This window comes from Oryzias latipes, chromosome 5, assembly GCF_053564925.1.
Source record: "Oryzias latipes strain Hd-rR chromosome 5, Olatipes_Hd-rR_3.1".
NCBI lineage: Eukaryota > Metazoa > Chordata > Actinopteri > Beloniformes > Adrianichthyidae > Oryzias > Oryzias latipes.
Window position 1 is genome coordinate 9,259,675 of NC_136241.1, and position 17,104 is coordinate 9,276,778.

The window sequence follows — 17,104 nt, forward strand, 5'->3', positions numbered from 1 at the left end:
CTCCTAAAAGCTGATTTGTTACCTTAGTGTGTCGTCATTAGAACCGAGAGGCGGGCTTAGCCGATGATTGGTTGTTTAGCTGTCAATCACAGCTTTGCGATGCGTGGCATTCAGGATATTTGCGCCAATAGGAAACAGCCACAAGTGTGAAACATTCAATGTCGAAACATTGATTTTCATTTTACATAACTCACCCAAATTGGACTTAAACCACAATCTAAAGCACATTTCCGCCTCGAAAACATTGCATCTTTATTAACATTGCACACTTTAATGTTGATATAAGTTTTACATCCCAAAGTAAAGTTGGTCTTTAAAAAATATAACTTAAACATTAATAAATAGCGTGATCTGATGAACTCCATGGCAGACAATATGATCATCTCAGATAACTGATATGTAAGATCAAACCCCATACGAATAATTTTAAGAATTCTATTTGATAAATATCCTGATTATAATTAAATATATTAGTAAAACTAAAAATTAGCAACAAAACCCCAAATTCTTTTAAGCTATTTCCCCAAATCAGACATTATACATAATCATACATACACACACACACATTTGTGCTCACTCCCTTCCTGTTTACCTTGTACACCTCAGATTTTCAGCACAACTCAGTCATGTCAGCTACAGAAATTCTCTGATGACTATGTGGTTGTGGGGTGTATAAGCGCTGGATGGGAGGAAGAGTACAGGAGGCTGGTGGATGGATTTGTGGAGTGGGCTGGAGAGAATCACCTGCTGCTCAGCATGGACAAGACCAGGGAGTTGGTGATTGACTTCCAAAAAGAAAGGGACAGTCCTGCAGCCTCTCTGCATTCTGGGCAAGGATGTGGAGGTAGTGAAGGAGTACAAATATCTGGGATATTTAAATATCTATCAACAGCAGACTGAACTGGAGGAGCAATAGTACTGCTGTGTACAAAAAGGCCTGCAGTGGACTCTACTTCTCAAGGAAACGGAGGTCCTTTAATGTGTGCAGCAAGATGCTGGAGGTCTTCTACCAGTCTGTAGTGGCCAGAACCTTGTTCTCCTCTGTGGTCTGCTGGGGAAGCAACATGGCAGTCAGTGACGCCAACAGACTGAACAAGCTAATCAGAACGGCGGGTTCTATCAATGGCTGCAAACAAGAAACATTTGAAGTAGTGGTGGAGAGGAGGTCACTGAACAAGCGTTTATCCATCATGGACAACCCAGAGCATCCTCTCCACCCTGTTCTGGACAAATGGCAGAGCTCCTTCTCTAACCCTTCTGCTAACTTATGGGGTCAAGATGACCATTGACGTGTTCTCCCTACCATGACAGAGGTCGATAAAGGTGGAGAGGATTTTATGTAATCCATGTAACCTCATGGGCTGGATAAAGTCATGTGCCCTATTTTCAAGCAGGTAAATGCAATGCTCAAACTTTGTTACAAATTATAAAAACTATGACAAATTTACTGTCGAGGAGCGCAACAATAAGCTCCAACAACTACAACGAGGCTATGCTGCACACCCAATGTTTACAAAAATGGATAAATCCAGTAAAGCTGTGACAGAAGCTAGTAGCTACGTTGTGGCTTCGGAAACAGCTCGGTGTAGCAAACCCTTAAGTGACGGGGAGTTTGTAGAAAGAATGTATGCTGAAAGTAGCTGACATTGTTTGTCTAAAGCAGGGGTCGGGAACCTTTTTGGCCAAGAGAGCCATAAACGCCACATATTTTGAAATGTAATTTCGAAAGAGCCATACAATAATGTAGTGTCCCTTCCCCACACTGAGGCACGGAGACTTAACCTCTTTTAAAGTTCTTTATTCCGATTACTGCAGACCGCAACAAACGCCGTTCAATGAATTCAGCAACTCCTAAATCTCTCCCGCCGACACGAGAGCGCTTCTCCCAACTTTATATTCCCCTGCTCCCGCTGCAGCCCTCCCATTTCCCTTATTCGGCCCATAGCTGAACCCCATTGGTCCAAACTACCTAACGACAGGCTGAGCGACAGAACTGAGAGCCAATCAGATCTCTGCTTGACGCGTTCAATGAACTCCAGAACTTTTAACGCGGCCCAACAGCCATCCAACTCAGTCCGCGACAATTTGTTTAAAACTAAATATACAAATGAATGTGTGCATTTGATTTAATTTCAACACTTTTAAAGTACAATAAGTCTGTGGATTCTTTTTAATAACATTGTTATGCTGTTGCTAATAAATGATGAGTATTTCTCGTGGTAGTTCTGCTGATGGTCTAGTCTGGTTGATACGTGGTGAGTTTCTCTGCTTCGTTCAGGCGTTGAGACTTTAAACGTGATCGTAGGTCTGAATGTTCTGTAGATGTGACAAAGACTGATCACATGCAGACGGGGAGCCAAACACACACTCACACGCTGCAGTGAGTGACGGGCAGCGGGTTTTACGTTTTTACAATCCCTGCGCGATTCACCTGCTGCCTGTCCCCACAACCCCTCAGCCCCACCCTCTGCTTTCTCCCTCACACATCCCGTCCCCGCATCTGCGCGCTCTTTCTCAGAGACGGGAGCGCGCAGTTTTAGGCACGTCAATTCACAGGTTTCCAGTTGGTACAAACTCTGTGAAATAATAGATAATAGTAACTGATAGCGCTGGCGCAGATTTCTCTCTCTAAGCACTGCTACTACTGCGCGCCTCCGGCATCGCATCGCGCCCGAGAAGGACTGGTCTAATGAAAAAAAAACTATAATTAAAGATTTGTCTGCGAGCCACATGTGACCATCAAAAGAGCCATATATGGCTCGCGAGCCATAGGTTCCCGACCCCTGGTCTAGAGCAAAAGAAAAAGTTTGAAGAAAAAATTCTGTCAAATGATACAATTACTAGACGAGTAGAAGATCTGGACAGCAACCTCCGACCGCAACTGGGAAAGCGTCTGGAGGGCCTGGTTAACTGTACAAATGACACTTTCTCATCAAAGTTATTAAAAACAACTTTTTGTGTTTATCCATTTTTTCCCACCAAACTTGGCCCCCCATTCTAACTTTGAGTTCTTAATTTGGCCCTCCGCTACAAACCTTTGAGAACCCCTGACTAAGAGGCTCAGACAGCTCCGCTCAAAAACTGTCCGATACCGGAAATCCCTCATGCCCTAAACTTTACAATAAGTCACAGTATAACAGATAACTTTTGCACATTTCTGCCAAGACAATTTGTAAATAGCTGTGAAATTATATCACCTTATTTTTTTTCTACAATTACTTTGTTTTTATATTCTATTTCTTTAAGATTACAGATGCTACTGTAACACACATTACAGTTGTTACTGTAACACACATTACAGATGTTACTGTAACACACATTACAGATGCTACTGTAACACACATTACAGATGTTACTGTAACACACATTACAGATGCTACTGTAACACACATTACAGATGTTACTGTAACACACATTACAGATGCTACTGTAACACACATTACAGATGTTACTGTAACACACATTACAGATGCTACTGTAACACACATTACAGATGCTACTGTAACACACATTACAGATGTTACTGTAACACACATTACAGATGCTACTGTAACACACATTACAGATGCTACTGTAACACACATTACAGATGCTACTGTAACACACATTACAGATGTTACTGTAACACACATTACAGATGTTACTGTAACACACATTACAGATGCTACTGTAACACACATAACAGATGCTACTGTAACACACATAACAGATGCTACTGTAACACACATTACAGATGCTACTGTAACACACATAACAGATGCTACTGTAACACACATTACAGATGTTACTGTAACACACATTACAGATGCTACTGTAACACACATTACAGATGTTACTGTAACACACATTACAGATGCTACTGTAACACACATTACAGATGCTACTGTAACACACATTACAGATGCTACTGTAACACACATTACAGATGCTACTGTAACACACATTTCCCATGTGTGGGATCAATAAAGTAATTCCAATTCTGATTCTACAGGTTTTATATAAAATATAGTTCTTATATTCTATAATATAAAGGAAAAATGTTATTTCAAAGGTGAGAAATAAATGACAGAGGCTTGTCTAAATTAAAAAGCATGCCTTTTTATTTAGAGTTTATACTGAAGTGTGTTGGTTCGATCCCTACCTAGGGAAGCAAACCTTGCATGCTGCCTAGCTTCAGAGGTCAGAGGTCAGAGACACTGCACAAGGCACTTTAAACTCTGCCACTCTGCCAGCTTTGAGGCAACACAAGGGACATCATACCACTAAGGCTAGTTTACAGAGAACAACAAAGCACACAAACCTGTACAGCTTCACTTTTAGTACATTCAAACTTTAAATAGAATAATATACTCACACACACATACACACATCCTTATTGGTAAAAATCATAGTAGCTGGATTTTTGTACACATCAGCGTCAACTGACTTATTATTATCTTATTATTATTAAAACAGAAGACTGTTTTAATCAGTCAAAAAGTGACAGTCTTCAAAGCCAGTCACAGTATGGAGGCCAACAAAACTGTACAAGTCAAACTCTGAAGAACCTTTACATGACTTGATGCTATAAATGCTATAACCCACTGACTGGTCAGCAGGAAAGACTTGCAGTAGAAAAGCGTTGAATCCAAGTGGCGTTTTAGCCTCGACTTAGCTTTTACCAGAATGCTTTTTTTAATGTACAAAATGTCCCAAACCAATGTGCCGTTATTTGGTACCAAAGCTTTAGTAGTGTGTTTTCGGGATTGGGGGGGCAGAAGGGAGATTTACCCCCCAAAAAAGTGGAATAAAAGAATAACAGTTTAGCACAAGAAGTGAGGGTGCATCTGTACAATGTTGTCAAGTGATAAAGACTTGATAATAATTATGATGATAATATTATTATTAATGTAGAAAATAAAGCTGGCAGCCGACTCTTCTCAGCTTCTGCGAGATTTTGAGTGCTGGATGAGCCACTGAAGTGTAATATCTGAAATAAAAAAGAAAGATTAAGTATCAAACTGAGAAATAGATCAAAAATGGAGGAAAATCACTTTATACCATGTTGGATGAAATATATACATCTATATCTATATCTATATCTACAGTCAGGACCATAAATATTTGGACAGAGACACATTCTTTCTAATTTTATTTCTGTACATTACCACAGTGAATTTTTAATAAAACAACTCAGATGCCATTGAAGTGCAGACTTTCAGCTTTTATTCCCTGGGTTGAAAAAAAAGATTGCACAAAATGTGGAAAAACTAAAGCATTTTTTAAACACAATCCCTTCATTTCATGGACTCATAAGTAATTGGACAATTGACTTCCATGCTATTGCATGGGCAGGTGTGGGCAATTCCCTTATGTCATTATGAGTGAAGCAGATAAAAGGCCTGGAGTTGATTAGAGGACTCTGCTTGCATTTTGAAGATTTTGCTGTGAACAGACAACATGCGGTCAAAGGAGCTCTCCATGCAGGTGAAAGGAGCCTTCATTAAGCTGAGAAAACAGGAAAACACCATGCGAGAAATTGCTACAGTATTAGGAGTGGCAAAATCAACAGTGTGGTACATCCTGAGAAAGAAAGAAAGCACTGGTGAACTCAGCAACGCAAAAAGACCTGGACGTCCACGGAAGATAACAGTGGTGGATGATTGCAGAATCATTTCCATCCAAGTGAACAACACTCTCCAGGAGGTAGGCGGATCAATATCCGAGTCTACCATAAAAAGAAGACTGCATGAAAGTAGATACAGAGGGTACACTGCAAGATGCAAGCAACTCAGAAGCCTCAAGAATAGATTGGACTTTGCTAAAAACCACCCAAAAAAGGCCAGCACAGTTCTGGAAAAACATTCTTTGGACAGATGAAACCAAAATCAACCTCTACCAGAATGATGGCAAGAGAAAAGTATGGAGAAGGCGTGGAGAAGCTCCTGATCCAAAGCACACTACATCATCAGTAAAACACGGTGGAGGCAGTGTGATGGTCTGGGCGTGCATGGCTGCTGGTGGCACTGGGACACTAGTGTTTATTGATGACGTGACACAGGACAGAAGCAGCCCAATGAATTCTTAGGTGTTCAGAGACAGACTGTCTGCGCAGATCCAGGTGAATGCAGCCAAACTGATTGGGCGGCGTTTCATAACACAGATGGACAATGACCCAAAACATACAGCCAAAGCAACTCAGGAGTTTATCAAAGCAAAGAAGTGGAATATTTTTTAATGACCAAGCAGTCACCTGATCTTAACCCAGTTGAGCATCATTTCACTTTTTGAAGACTAAACTTCAGACAGAAAGGCCCACAAACAAACAGCAACTGAAAGCTGCTACAGTAAAGGCCTGGCAGAGCATTCAGAAGGAGAAAACCCAGCATCTGGTGATGTCCATGAGTTCAAGACTTCAGGCTGTCATTGCCAACAAAGGCTTTTCAACCAAATATCAGTAATGACCATTTTGTTTTCAGTTATTTCATTTGTCCACCTACTTAGGAGCCCATGAAATTAAGGGATTGTGTTTAAAAATGCTTTAGTTTTTCACATTTTTATGCAATCTTTTTGTTCAACCCATGGAATAAAAGCTGAAAGTCTGCACTTCAATGGCATCTGAGTTGTTTTATTTAAAATTCAGTGTGGTAATGTACAGAAACTAAATTAGAAAGTGTCTATGTCCAAATATTTATGGTCCTGTATATATGGATGGATAGAGAGATATAGTAAGATATCTACATCTCTATAGATCTCTATTTAGATATAGATATATAGATACAGTGAGGAGTTTTACAGCCTTAAAACATCTAGAATGGATTCCACCAATCACAGATTATTGTTACAATGCAACTCCTGCAATAAAGGAGGGAACAATATACGAAATACGTTATTTTCATTGCTCCCTCTTTCTAGGTCCATATTAAATAGTGTGTGTTCTCTTTCAATAGGATACATGTGTATCTAAATACGCGTTTTAGCAGTTCTTCAACAGGTCCCAACAATATTGTAGCAATTATTTGGAACTTGCCAATGTTGTCTTTCTCTTTGCAGGAAATGGAGTAGCAGCATATCTCTCTGTCTTGAATTGCTGCTAGATTCCTGTGAATGGCACAAAAACAACGTATGAACAAAATAAAATATGCATGTTTTATGCACAATCAGCTACTTAGGTTCTTAGGTTGTTCTGTGGAATGCAGTGATGTCGATCATGACAGTAGTGGGAGCTAAAACACTGCAAATGCAAAAACAAAAAAAGCTCCAGTTTTGATTAAACCTGACAAGAAGCTGGTCTGAAAATGCTACAACTAATATTTCCAAATTATCCTGACTTTTCCACAGTTTATCAATATCAGGCACAGAGATGAGCTTTAAAAAGATATGTTAAATACACTTACATTTTCTCAATGAGCTGCTTTTCATCTAAAGCGCTGGGGAGATCCCTTTTGTTACCGAGAACCAAAACCTCAATGCACAGAAGCGAAAATCAGTTTACATAGCGCAGTTCATTTTTCGTCTACCAGGGAAATTTGTGCAGCTTTTGGGACTTACAGGAATTCCTTGCAGCTGTGGTTTGTCTAACAAATTATGAAGTTCGTTTCTAGATGCCTCCACCTTTTCTTGATCCGCTGCATCAACCATGTATCTACAACCAACATAAAGCAAGCTCTGTAAGATTTACAAAAAAGTGACATATATATTTCTTATACTTTTCTACACATTTTTTCAATTAAAAAGAAAAAAAAAAGGTGCTGGGCACTCACACAATTGCGTTAACTCCCCGGCAGTATCGCTCCCACATGCTCCTGAACCTCGGCTGTCCTCCTATGTCCCAGATCTGCAGAATTAGGGACAAACGGTACTTTTTGAAATGACTTTTCTTTATTTATCCATCATGCGTTCATGTAAATTCTCTTTGGAAATATTATTGGGGGTTACGACACGTCTGAGATTTCACTTTCAGAGACTTTACCCACGCAGAGCATGAAAGTGCAGCTACATCTGCGGTGCAGACTCCTACAGGCTGTGGCCACTGTGAAAGATTTAAGGTCATTTCACAGAAAAGCTGACATTCTGCATAAAAAAAGGCGGGATTATTACTTTGTTACACTTATTCATAGGTTGTTTGCTCATTTTTTTTGAAAAACTATTCAAAAGAGAATTAGGAAAAAGTATTTCCAAAAAGCAAACATTTCCAACTAAAATATAATTTTTACTTTTGATCCTGTTCATGACATTCTAGAAACCCAAGTTAAGCTGGCAGTTATTTACCAACCCGAAAAAAACCTAATAATGTGGATATCTTAAAGTTAAAAGGTCGTGCTGCACTGACAATTACTCACTTTTAGGAAACAAACAAAAAAATGCTGAATAATTTTGAGAAAGTGGCAGTTCACACGTGGCACCACCTACTATGAAAGAACATGTCAGCAACACGGGAAAAGCAGATATGAGGTCATTGCATGAAAAAAGAAAAGAAAAAAACAAAAGCGAAGAGATGACACTAACTGGAAGTGGTGAGAGTATCTGAGATAACGCAAAACGTCTACACAGCACATCCCGCCTTAGCTTTGTTCTTGGTGCACTAATGACTAAGCACTTAGAAGAAACTCCAATCTAGTTTAGTTACATCCTTTTTCGATTGGGTTTATGTCAGCTGCTTTGAAAATGTCTCGATAGATAAACCGCGTCGTACTTTTGACCGACAATAACGAGCACGCACAAACCCGACACGCACAAACACGCAAAGGGAAACGTTTCGTTGACATGAGACCTTGATGGTGACGTTTCCTTTGGTGACCTTCCTCATGTTGAACCCAACCGTAGGGATCATGTCTTCGCTGAAGTGGCCAGACTGGAAGAAGCAGGAAAAACAAAATGTCAGACATTCCCAAGCTTTGGTCCAGCGCTCTCCATCTCCAACGCGCTGCATGGAATTTTAGCGAATGTCGGCTTATCTGGCGAGAAAGCAAACACGGAATTAAAAAATGATAAAGTCCTGCTTCAAGTACAAGAGAAAGTTGACAGAAAATGCAACAAAGCTGCAGGAACTCATAGATTTAAAGACACTTGATAATACTAGAAAAGCAGATTCAGACCAACGGGATCTTTGAGTCAATGAGAAACTTTTAGGACCATAAAGAGAAATCAAAACCTATTATTCTGTGTTAGGGATGCACGATATGAGGAAACTCATCGAGATGACGATATGACTTGCGATACACGAACAAATAGAAAACAACCAAAACCATCATTTCCATTTGACTGCAACAGCTTAATTTAAATAAGTGTCAACATAACTTACACTCAGAATGGCTCTTGTTTACATAGGAGGCAAGCATCAAACAGAAAAGAGCTCCTAAATAGACAAATAAAAGAGCTCCAGCCGATTGGTCAAAAGCCTAAGTGAATTTATTTGATTCTTTAAATACATCAAGCTGCCATAAAACTGTTTTAGCACAATTAAGGTAAAAATTCATTGCAATTTTTGCCATCTTTTGCGATATTCGTTTTGCACAGCTTGACATTGCGATAAAAATAAATTCGCAATTTCTCGTTCATCCTATTCTGTATATAATTAATGTATGGATAAAGACACAACAGCAACAACAGTAAAATAATAACCAGCATTGACTGAAAATCAGAGTCAGAAATACTTTACTGATCCCACATGTGGGAAATTTGTCTGTAACTGTAGCAGTAAAATGAGATATAAAATATGAGAACTGGACTGAAGTGAGGGTGACATCACCCATAGAAAATAGTTCGCTTCTGGCTCCAACTGACATGAAGTCAATTCATGTCATTTGTTCATGATTTGTATGCCGCCATGTTGGAGCCAAAGGATGACGGTAGGCACTGATTGGTCCGAGTTACCGGTACTGTTTCTATGGCAACCACTCTCAACAATAAAGGGTGAGCTTGTTGGAAGTACATAGCACAAACCCCTCAGTGTGAATCAGTTTATTTCTCAATAAAAGTCTATGGGATGGTGGCTTTTTGGCACCAGTGGGTACTTCCTTTTTGGAACACCAGAGGGGAGGGGTCACCCAGTCCAGTTCTCTTCTACAATCAGTGATAATAACAGCAGAAAATAAATGAATAAACATGTTTTGAAGCTATGCTGAACATTTGCTATTAGGGGACGTTTGCCTGTTTACATTCTTAATAAACGTATGATAGCAGGTTAAATAAACTTTAACATTTTATTGCTAGCTATTCAAGAGTTGGGGTTTAAGGAGGTTGTTTAAAGAATAAATAACTTTTTCACCAAACTTCTAAACAAGCAAAAAGTAGTTCTGTTTTTACATCATAAAAGCTGGACTTGTAGAAAACAAAGTTTCAGCAAAGTGGATGTATGGGTGTCCAAAGACGTTTGTGAATTTTCCCGCATGCCTTCTTGAGAAGGCCAGGAGCGTGTGCTGACCAAAATACACATGTTTAAAGGCACATGACTCGCTGTGGTCACCTGACGAAGCTAAGTGGAAGTGAGTGCGGCCGTCTCATGACTGAAGAAGAAGTACCTACCCCCATAGCTGCAGCTCAGTCATTGCAGCACTGAAAACTCTGCACAACGCACACACATTGATTACGCACCAAAAACAAAAAAATAACTTCCTTCACTTTTGCTCTTCTACAGGATATCACAATCCACATCATATTAGCAAAGCACTTTTCACTTATTTGTGACGGAGGGTTATGGTGTTCAGTATGTAGTTCTATAGAAATGTCAATAAACCTCTACACAAAACATGTACTCTTGTGTGTTTCTTGTGCTATTTAAATATTTAAAAAGTCCACTTTCCCAGGTTCTTGTCTGTAGAAAAATATGTATTTAATAAAATATTGTGATGCAAACACTGAAAAGTGTCCCATCTCTAAAAACTCTGTCAAGACTTATTATTCCAAATGTGTCACGCCTTTGATAGTGACTGAAAGGAAGAAAAACAACAAACATCCACAGATTTAGCATCAACTGAGCCTCACCATCTGCACACCTTCAAAATAAACTTGATCGCTTAGGCAAGTTTTAAATACGTTTTTATAAAGTTACTTACTTCAAGTTGAAATTAAATCATGCATGTGTTTTTTTGCCAGAAAGGTGGAGCAATTTGTTTTCATGCACAATTTTTTTCTTTTTGTCAGAGTAATAATCAACTATGAAAGTTTTAATAATAGACTACAATGGATGAAATCCTATAAACAAGCTTAAATCCTGCAAGGAAGCATCTGATTGGTTCTTAAAGCTCATTGGCTTCAACTGCACTTTGACTTTGCAAAGTTAAGCTGAAGAAAGAAATAGGGAAATAAAATTTCACGATTGATTACCTAACACAGGTTGCTTAAGCCAGTTTTTGACCAAAAAAGGGAAAAGGTTAGATCTGATCAGGTCTGTGATTAAAAATTTCTACTGTTAATGTTTTGTAGAGTAATCTTTTAAAAATACACAAATCTAATTACTTTTCTCTGGGAATCAAATGTTTTCTTTTAGATCGACCACATAACTTGATGTTAATGAAGCTAAGTGACGGATACAGATGCTGCTCTGACCAAATCTGATCTTCTGCCAGCTGTCAGCGGTTAGGCTCTTTGCTAGCAGTCTAGTCTCTCGTACGAGGACAAATCAGGCAAACCACACGAAATAAACACAAGTTAAGGATTTGCTTTGCGGTGTGAACCAAAAAAGGCAAGAAAACAGACAAGTTTTAACAAACTCAGTCGCCTAGCTTAGCTAAAGTGTTGACACAGGGGTCCTGCCTCGGTTAAACTCCAAATGGTTTGGGCTGCTGAGATGGACCGTACCACTTTCAGCGACAATACACCCGTTCCCACATCGGCGCGTGCCGTCAACATCCCATATTGGCGCTAATATGGCTATTAGCCGTTAACTAGCAACGCAAGCTAGCAAGCAGCATCCACTGATGACTTACAGCGATCACATTAACAAATGTTGTTTTTCCAGAGTACTGCAGGCCGACCAACGTCAGCTCCATCTCCTCCTTCCAAAAGAGGGACTTGAACCAGTCCAAAAGCCGGTTGATTAGTGCAAACATCTTGAAGTCGGCGGTCTCACTCTCCTCGCGTGGCGGTTTGGCGTCTCTACCTCCCGGTCAGATGTTGCGTTTTCCAGCAGGGAAAAGGAAGTGGGACACGGCACGGGCGGTCGTCATGTGACCAGTCTGGTCGAAACGCGCTCGTTAGCGCTCCTGTTGGCTCTTAGAGGAACTACATCAACTCAAGATTCAAAACCATTCCTCAATCTCCTTGGCTGTGTACGAATTCCTTACCTGCTCCATAACAACTATTACATAGTGCGGGACTAACTGGTGACTTGGATTTTTAAAAACAATTCAGACACCATGCTCACTACATTTTTTAAATGTCAAATATGACATCACCAATTTCCCGTAGTAACAACCTAATAAATATGAAGGTAAAGGTTCTCCAGGTGGCCTTGTCTTGAAGTTGAGTCATAACTGGATTTAACTCGATTTTTTGGTGTTTGCGATATGTTCTTGAAGCAATTTTCTTAACACAATAATGGAGGACACATAATATTAGGATTAAAACTGTGTTTCTGAGTATTTCTTTATTCCCAATAATGGAGAACCATTAGCAGACGAAAAGGTCATTTGTTAACAAGATCCATGTACATTTTCCTCATCTGAGCCGGCATCTGGCTCTAAACTGTACGGCTGGACAGCTCCAATACTGCTGCCCATTTTAGTTGTGCCGCTAATGGAAGCTTGGGGTTTTGAGGGGTGAGACGCGCTGAGACCGCTGTGAAGTTAGTTTTAGGCTGGATATTCGACAGACATTCAGCGCGTATCCCCAGTGGTGTCTCTTAGGGAGCATCAACAAATTAAGAAGTGCATGATATGGCAAAGATTTTAGATCAAACCCAAGACTAAGTGCTTCGCAAAAAGAAATAAATTACAATCAAAGATTTCCTCATGTTGTGTTTAAAAAATCTTATTTTATTTTGTAATGTTTCATAAGAAAAATGGTTTTAAGTTAATATTCTGATATTTTTTTCCAGTTTCTAATGCATCATATATAATGAAAATTGTATATGAATTTCTATATTAAAATTTCAGAGGTCTGCATATGAATTTAGGATTTCTTCCCCCCAATAGCTCCCAAACAAAATGTACCAATGAGTCCACCTGTGTCTCGAATTGTGGCACAGGCACCCCAACATCAGACACACAACTTTATTTAGATTTTGTCTGAGAAGGAATATGCGATCCTCTGGAATGTGAATGTAAAAATTCTAAATGTCTGATTGCAAAAGAAAGTGGTGTGTATGATGGTGGGATGTCAGTGCCACAATTCGGCTTATGTTTGGACTCGTTGGGTCACATGGTTTGGGAGCTTTTTGAAATAAAATTACATGCAATCCTCTGAAATTTGAATAAAAAAATTCATATAGAATATTCACTATCTCTGTTGCAAAATAAAGTTGTGTGTAGGAGTGGGATATCAGTGCCACAATTCGAGACACAGGTGGACTTGTTGGGTCACGTGGTTTGGGAGCTGTTGAAAAAATATTGCTAGAATTCATGTTATCCTCTGGAATTTTTTTTTGATATAGAATCCATTTTGATATAGAATCTCATGCAAAATATTAATCTATGATTGCAAAACAAAGGGGTGTGTATGGTGTTGGTATGTCAGCATAATTCGGCATAATTCAGAATCATATAGTCACATGGTTTGGAAGCGATTGAAAAAATATCAGAATATTAGCTTAAAACCATTTTTCTTGTTTAAACACAACATTATTTCTTTTTTCAAAGCATTTAGTCTTGAGTTTGATCTAAAGATTTTTGTTGATGGTCCTTAAGAGACCCCACTGGGGATCCGTGCTGGTTGTCTGCCTGACCTTTTTCAAACTGAGAAAAACAGAGTTATCAGAAATACAATTTTGTTTAAATTGTCCTTTATCTAAAGAAAAATGGTATAAGAACAAATGAAAAACACAAAAAACACACTTTTTTCATTGGAGTGGGTCTTTAAGGTGGAGCACCTCATGCCCCCTGGTGACTTCAACTCTTTTTATTACTCGTTTAAAACAAATCCATCCAATTCCAGGAGATCAGATCCAGACAAGAACCATGGAATTCTGTAGTCTCCATCAGGATTCAGAGTAGTGGGAGCCCTCTGGATGACCAAAGTTAGCAGCTCACCTGGACGAGAGCACAGCACTGTGTGCAGAGCTGCTGCACAACGTGGTGTTTCAGATCCTCTTCCAAAGCTCTCTAAGCAGCACAGTTCATCTTTGTCTCCTACTTAGACCCTACAGCCCAACAACTCTCACAGCATGTTCTGGTGAAGGATATTTTTTTCTGGACTGTGTTGCACCTCAGCTGTCTCCCCATGAGGCTGTGTTCTGTCTCTGCTCTTCATTCTGCCCATGGATAGGCGGAGATCCACAGCTGAACAGCCATCTGCTGAGATACTGTACATTGACAACACACATTTCTTCTGACTGGCTCCTCACAGGAGCATGGCTGGGTTCCACAGGAGTTTCTGGGTTTCTGTGACAGACCATCGAGAGCAAAGCAAAACTAAATGAATTATTGTGACCTTCTCCAAGAAGCAGAGGGATCTGGCCACAGCAGTGACAACCATCATCCACGGGAACACGTATTTTAAAATGATCTTTGATTATCTTCTAATGTCCTCCTCCAACTCAGAGATTTTGAAAGTATGCCATCAGAAAAAAATACCTATTCAGAGGTAAAACATCCTGCTGACATTTCAATATTCTTATTGAAAGTGTCATCATATTTTCAAGCACCACATGGTTTCACTTCATCTGCCTCAAAAACAGGAAACATCTTCATCCTCTAAGATCACCATACTGCCTCTGCAAACTTTATCACTCATGCTCGACCAACAAAATAAATACAAACGCACACCTGCTCCATTCTGTTTTTGAGTAGCTCCCCTTGCTGTTCTGGCTACAGGACATAAAAGAGGAGGGTCACCTTCATTCCTGAAATCATTCTGTTTCTCAAATGCATGCAATCTCCAACTCACCCCCACTGAAATCAAAAAAGGCTTTGCCCACTTCCTTCTCATGACTATATGCACATTACTGTCAAGGTGTCAGTGAGTGCAGTTTCCAAACTGAGACAAACTCTGACAGGAAGACATCTGGTAGCATCCGCCTTGGTGAAACTTTGGAGTCAAACTGAACCAATATGTGTCTGCTGCTCTGTCTATAAAAAGCATACTAACTCGAGATATGAAACATTACCAGTAGTTGGCAAATAGATTGAGTGCATATGTACTGAAGTAGGGTCTAAGGGCAGGGATGCCCTGTTGATCCTAGTCTGTTTAGTATAGTTTAGCCATTACTTATTGAATTCCATGACTTCATTTCTTTATTTCATGTTTATTATAGAATTACTGGTATAAAGCCCACTGAGACGACTATTGTAATATAATAAATAAATTAAATTTGAATTGAAAATATGACTCTCACTGCAAACATCTCACCAAGTATTTTTGTTTATTTTTTACTGTAGTTTAAATATCTTACAGCGATTAATTTAAGGCAAGACTAACTTACAAGCAACTCTTCAAAAAGTTGTAATAACTTGTTTTACGACAATAAATCTTAAATATCTTGAGTCATTTGATCTTGAAAGCATCTTATTTAAAGCAATACTTTGAATGTAACATTTACTTTATTTTTATGGGTAGGTTTTAAAGTGGTCTTAATTCAGGAAACCAACAAGCATGATTGTCTGAACGCAAAGTTAAACATCAACAGAACCTTAAAATTCTTCTTGGTAAAGCCACTCCTGGGCAGTGTGTTCTCGATCGTTGTCATGTCAAGATCCAGCCATGTTTCATCTTCAAAGCCCTTGTTGATGGAAGGAGGTTTTCACTCTAAATCCAACGATACATGGCCCCATTCAGTCTTTTCTTTACACAGGTCAGTCGTCCTGGTCCCTTTGTTTATAAACAGCCCCAAGCATTATGTTTCCACCCCCATGCTTTACAGTAGCTATGCTGTTCTTTGGATTCAACTCAGCATTCTTTCTCCTCCAAACACGACGAGTAGAGTTCTTACCAAGAAGTTCTATTTTGGTTTCATCTGCCTACAGGACATTCTCTCAATCCTCTTCTGGATCATAAAAATGCTCTCTAGCAAACTTTAGACGGGTCTGCACGTGTACTGGCTTTAGCAGGGGGAATCCCTGGTGGCGTAGTGTGTTACTGATGGAAGCCTTTGTGACTTTGGTCCCAGCTCTCTGGCACCTGTTTGAACTTGTTAGCCCACAACCTCAACCCGTCACACCCCTGTCTATGTGCAGAAATCTTGGGCGATAAATCTTTAAACATTAATGTATGATTATACTTCTAGCCCGTAAATAGTTGTGCGCAGACCATTTTTTGTTTTGCTGTGTAAACTAAGTTATGTAATTTACTTACAACACTTTTATGTTTTAACTTTGTGATATCGACTATCCTTCACTCTAACCCCTTGTACTGTTGTACCTTGTGTGATTGTACAATGACAATAAAGCTTTATCTATCTATCTATCCATCTATCTATCTATCTATCTATCTATCTATCTATCTATCTATCTATCTATCTATCTATCTATCTATCTATCTATCTATCTATCTATCTATCTATCTATCTATCTATCTATCTATCTATCTATCTATCTATCTATCTATCTATTTATCTATCTATCTATCTATCTATCTATCTATCTATCTATCTATCTATCTATCTATCTATCTATCTATCTATCTATCTATCTATCTATCTATCTATCTATCTATCTATCTATCTATCTATCTATCTATCTATCTATCTATCAACCCGGTCCAACAAGGAATGCATACAAATATAATTTTCATAAATAAAGCTTAGCCTCAAATACAAAAGGGGTTTATACAAATATGCACTCAGTCTGCCTGAAGATCCATAAACCCCAATTGTAACAATAAAATCTGTCCAATACAAGTGGCACTCAGCTCTGATCTGCTTGCTCAGCTGTTGGACAGGACAAGTTAGAAAAACAAAACAAAAAACAAAATGACCACAAGAACGGTGAGTGTTGTGTCCAAAAACATGCAAATCTAGGGCTGAATGGTT

At 39.2% G+C, this 17,104-nt stretch overlaps 1 protein-coding gene across 1 annotated transcript; it reads right to left on the reverse strand.

The window, feature by feature from the left end:
• Window positions 1-4,073: 4,073 nt before the first annotated feature.
• Window positions 4,074-12,164, reverse strand: arl8ba (ADP-ribosylation factor-like 8Ba). The gene is made up of 7 exons (XM_004084386.5): window positions 11,910-12,164; window positions 8,753-8,833; window positions 7,743-7,816; window positions 7,531-7,624; window positions 7,377-7,444; window positions 7,010-7,080; window positions 4,074-4,969 (listed from the first exon to the last, which is right to left on the reverse strand). The coding sequence occupies exons 1-7, from the start codon at window positions 12,030-12,032 to the stop codon at window positions 4,920-4,922; spliced, it is 561 nt and encodes a 186-aa protein (XP_004084434.1). The 5' UTR covers window positions 12,033-12,164; the 3' UTR covers window positions 4,074-4,919.
• Between the last annotated feature and the right edge of the window lie 4,940 nt (window positions 12,165-17,104).